Consider the following 3,772-nt stretch of genomic DNA (forward strand, 5'->3'; position numbering starts at 1 on the left):
CTCAACACCAGCAAGGAGGAAGCAGGGAGGACTGATGCCCCTCACCCAGTCACAGTCCCTGTATGTGGAGGGCAGAGTCATGGGATCAGAGCTGTGGGTGATTTAGGAGATAGAGCTGGGGATGCATTTGGCAGGGGATAGAAGGCCCAGGTTCCCACTGGCATCTCCCTTCCCCAAAGAAGCAAGAGGTCCCTAGGTAATATGAGATTCAAGCTATCCCCATCATTGTTTCTACTCATGAAGCATTTTCAAACTCCAAGCAGATATCATATGGAGAAAACTTTATTTGTAAAAATACATTCTGGCCCCAGAGGATTCCATAAATGGAAGATACACAAGTCTGGGATTTGGGAGTTGAGTAGGGGTGGTCAGTAATTGTAAGACAAGCCTGTCATTTCACATCAGAAGTTCTTCCACAACCCACGCTTAGTAGCCATTGGTTCAGTTTTAAGTATCTCTTAAAGCACTGGTGGTCAGTAAACATGTCCTTAATTTAATAAAATTCTAGCCACTCTAGAATTTAGAAGGTTTGTTTACTCTATGAAAAACCTGCTCTAGTTGGGTTATAAATATAATCTGTGAATTGTTTTAAAAAGTCTCATTTTCAAATATAAAAATAGCAAAAATAAATATATTAACTAATAAATACACCCAACAGTAAAAAAGATCTTATTAAAATCTGACAAAACTCTAGATTAAGAATAGGAACACATGAAGATAATCACAATAAGGAAAAAATAATAAATAAATAACATACACAGTGACCAGCACTAAATTATACAACAAAGAGATGGTGGTTTGGGGTCATGCCTCCTGGGTACTGAGGGCTGGGAGTCTTGGCCCAGAATACTCTCAGCAGCGTCACTTTCTTCCTAGTCCATCTCTTCCATCCAGCTCAGGAGAATGTCTAGCCCCCCCAAAGCCTTCACCACTGCTGCCTGAGGCTGAAGCTGGAAGATACCAAGTGAAGTGGTGAGCAATTCATAAAGAGACAATGTGGGCTCCAAGGTTAATCCTCTCCGTTCACTGGTAGGTCTATCAGAGATTGTAAACAGAGCGTCTTTTTCAAAATGAAGAGCTCGAGAGACATTATAGAACCTCAAGATCTCATGAGAGGGAGGAAAAATCATTGAGTCCAATCACCCTAGTCTTACATCGAGAAACTGAGGCCCAGGGGGGTAGCAGAATTGGGACTACAACTCAAGCCTCTTGAATCACAGGGATCAAAGTAATTAGGCTGTTTTTTAAAGAAAGATGTGTGTGTGTGTGTGTGTATACGGGTTTCCTACTGTGCATCCTTCAATGGAACAAATATTTATTGTGCTAAGCATTGGGCTGGCTAGGGACTCAGAAACGAATGACACCATCACTACCCACAGGGAATTCACAGTTGAGTGAGGGAGACAGGCAATTAAAATGTAGTGTGGGGCTTCCCTGGTGGCGCAGTGGTTGGGAGTCCGCCTGCCGATGCAGGGGACGCGGGTTCGTGCCCCGGTCCGGGAAGATCCCACATGCCGCGGAGCGGCTGGGCCCGTGAGCCATGGCTGCTGAGCCTGCGCGTCCAGAGCCTGTGCTCTGCAACGGGAGATGCCACAGCGGTGAGAGGCCCGCGTACCGCAAAGAAAAAAAAAAAAAAAAGTAGTGTGGTAAATAGATGATGGGGTCCCCACAGGATGACAGGAGCACTTAACTCTGAGAGAAGTAGCCAGTGCCTTCCTGGAGGTGATGCCTAGGCTGAGTCTTAAAGGATGAGTAGGAATTAGTGAGTGTGGAGCAGACTCCAGCCTTCCCGGCAGATGTGCAAAGGCATTGAGGTGAGAAACAGCATGGCATGGGCATGCATGAAATTGTGAGTGACTATTTTTGAAGGTATGTACAAGTGTGTGAATGTCGGAAAACTATCGCCTCTAGTTTGTGTAGCTGGAAAGTTCAGATGTCTCTGGAGTGACTTGATGGAATCATGGCTATTCCTTCTTGATTCTCAGAGCATCTTGCAGAGACAGCACCCTTCTAGAGCCTGAATGGGTATCCCCTGGCTTAAAGCAGAGGGATAGTCCACATGACCTCAGAGGGCCATTAACCTGGGGGCTATAACATTTCTTTGAGTGTGAACATCTATCCCACCCAACTATGATCTCAGTTCTAAAAACACACTCATCCCAACCAAGGCCAAAATTGCATATACCTCTTTGAAGTGGCTCATAAGCTGGCTGTATTTCTCCATTGCTTCCTCCCCACAAGGGCATGTCATATGGGCATACTGAAAAGAATACCAAAGAATGACAGATTTTATTAAAGATTCTGATTTTCTGCCCTTGCCATTGACATGAAGTAGGTGGAAGTTCTATTCTTTCAGTTTCTATTCTTTTCAGACCTCCTTATTTAGGATCATTAAACTGATCATCAGCTAGAAGAGGAAGCATATAGAGCTCATTGTTTCTTTTTAGAAACAGGCATCACTGAAAGAGTTTGTGATCACTGTATCCCATCTGGCCTACACCCCCCAACCCAGTTCTAGTCTAGCTCCCTCCAGAGAGCCCCCATGGGAGAGAGAATTGGATTCCTAGGTCCTATCTTGAGATAGAGTCCGGGCTGTCTGCTGATTAGCTGCCTGGACTCAGTATACACTAATATGCCACAGGATAACTCACCTACAGAAGAAGCATAATTTCATGGATACTAGAAAATTATCAGTGACATCAAATAGGTAGCACTTTATAGTTCTGTAGAGATTTTGCATGGAGCTTGTATTCAAAAGTAAATATAACTGAGTTCTTATTACCTAGTCACATGGCTCAACACAGATTATTAGAACTGTTGGACTCAGTTCTTCCATCCATTAAATGGGGCTAAGAATGAGCCTGATTGCTAAGTCATTGAAGCTATGTGCTGAGGTGGATCCTTTTACCCAAGACCCTTAGTCACACAGAGCCAGAGGTCCTTCTTGATGGTAAGAAAAGAGTTGGCGAGACCGCTGATCTTCTGGAGGATACGGTGGTCAGGGGTCTGATAGTTTTTGAATACCCTGTCCAGGTAGAGTCTCAGTATACGGCAGAGGAGGCAGCACTGACCTGCAGGCTACAAAGAAGACTGGCGTGTTGGTGGGGGGAGGGTGTCCAGGGACAAGGGTGATGGAGATGCCCCCAACTCATATGTCCTCCCAGAACTCATACAGACCAAGCATGTACATTTGTGTCTTGCAAAGGCTGAGTCTTCCTCAAGATTCTGAGGTCAATGATTTCATCTTTGGGTTGCTAAACAGAGGAAGGCAAGATGAAAAAGTACAGGGCAGTAACTGCTGCCAGGATCTTAGACATCCAGACCTCCCATCCCCTCCCTGCCATGGCACAGTGGGCAGAGTCCCTCTCCAAAACACTTTTAAATTATGAACTACAGATATTTCCTGGGAACACATCCTCCTGGTAAGGAGTCCCCACCCTGACTCTTTCTGTGGTCACACTGCTGGGGGACAGAGAAAAATAAGTAGAAAAGTGGAGAGGCAGTTACAAAGTGGAAGGTGGGGTCCCTCCTTCACATAGCACTCTGTCCTGTATCTCCGAAAATCCACTTTGAATTGCCCGAAGACTTGCAGTGATCATACAGCTTCCCAAATGGAGTGTCTTCAGCCTGGCAGAAGGTGTCCAGAAGAGATAAAAGACAGCAGAAATAAGGCAGAGGGGAAGACCAGAGCCTTTCATTCTGGAGACCACAGGAGCTAAGAATTCAAAGGAAAGAGAATGACTTATTGATTTCCCCATCTCATGCCTTAAGA

General features: G+C 45.1%; 1 protein-coding gene across 1 annotated transcript; it reads right to left on the bottom strand.

Annotated features, from left to right (window-relative positions):
* Positions 1-872: 872 nt before the first annotated feature.
* LOC131749761 (interleukin-20-like) lies at positions 873-3,715 on the bottom strand (the record flags this gene model as incomplete). Its single annotated transcript, XM_059051639.2, has 5 exons — positions 873-950; positions 2,186-2,260; positions 2,926-3,078; positions 3,189-3,254; positions 3,543-3,715. Coding segments are annotated over 5 exons (545 nt in total), but the record flags the coding sequence as incomplete, so codon positions are not given.
* Positions 3,716-3,772: the final 57 nt, after the last annotated feature.

This window comes from Kogia breviceps, unplaced genomic scaffold, assembly GCF_026419965.1.
Source record: "Kogia breviceps isolate mKogBre1 unplaced genomic scaffold, mKogBre1 haplotype 1 scaffold_464, whole genome shotgun sequence".
Taxonomy (NCBI): Eukaryota; Metazoa; Chordata; class Mammalia; order Artiodactyla; family Physeteridae; genus Kogia; species Kogia breviceps.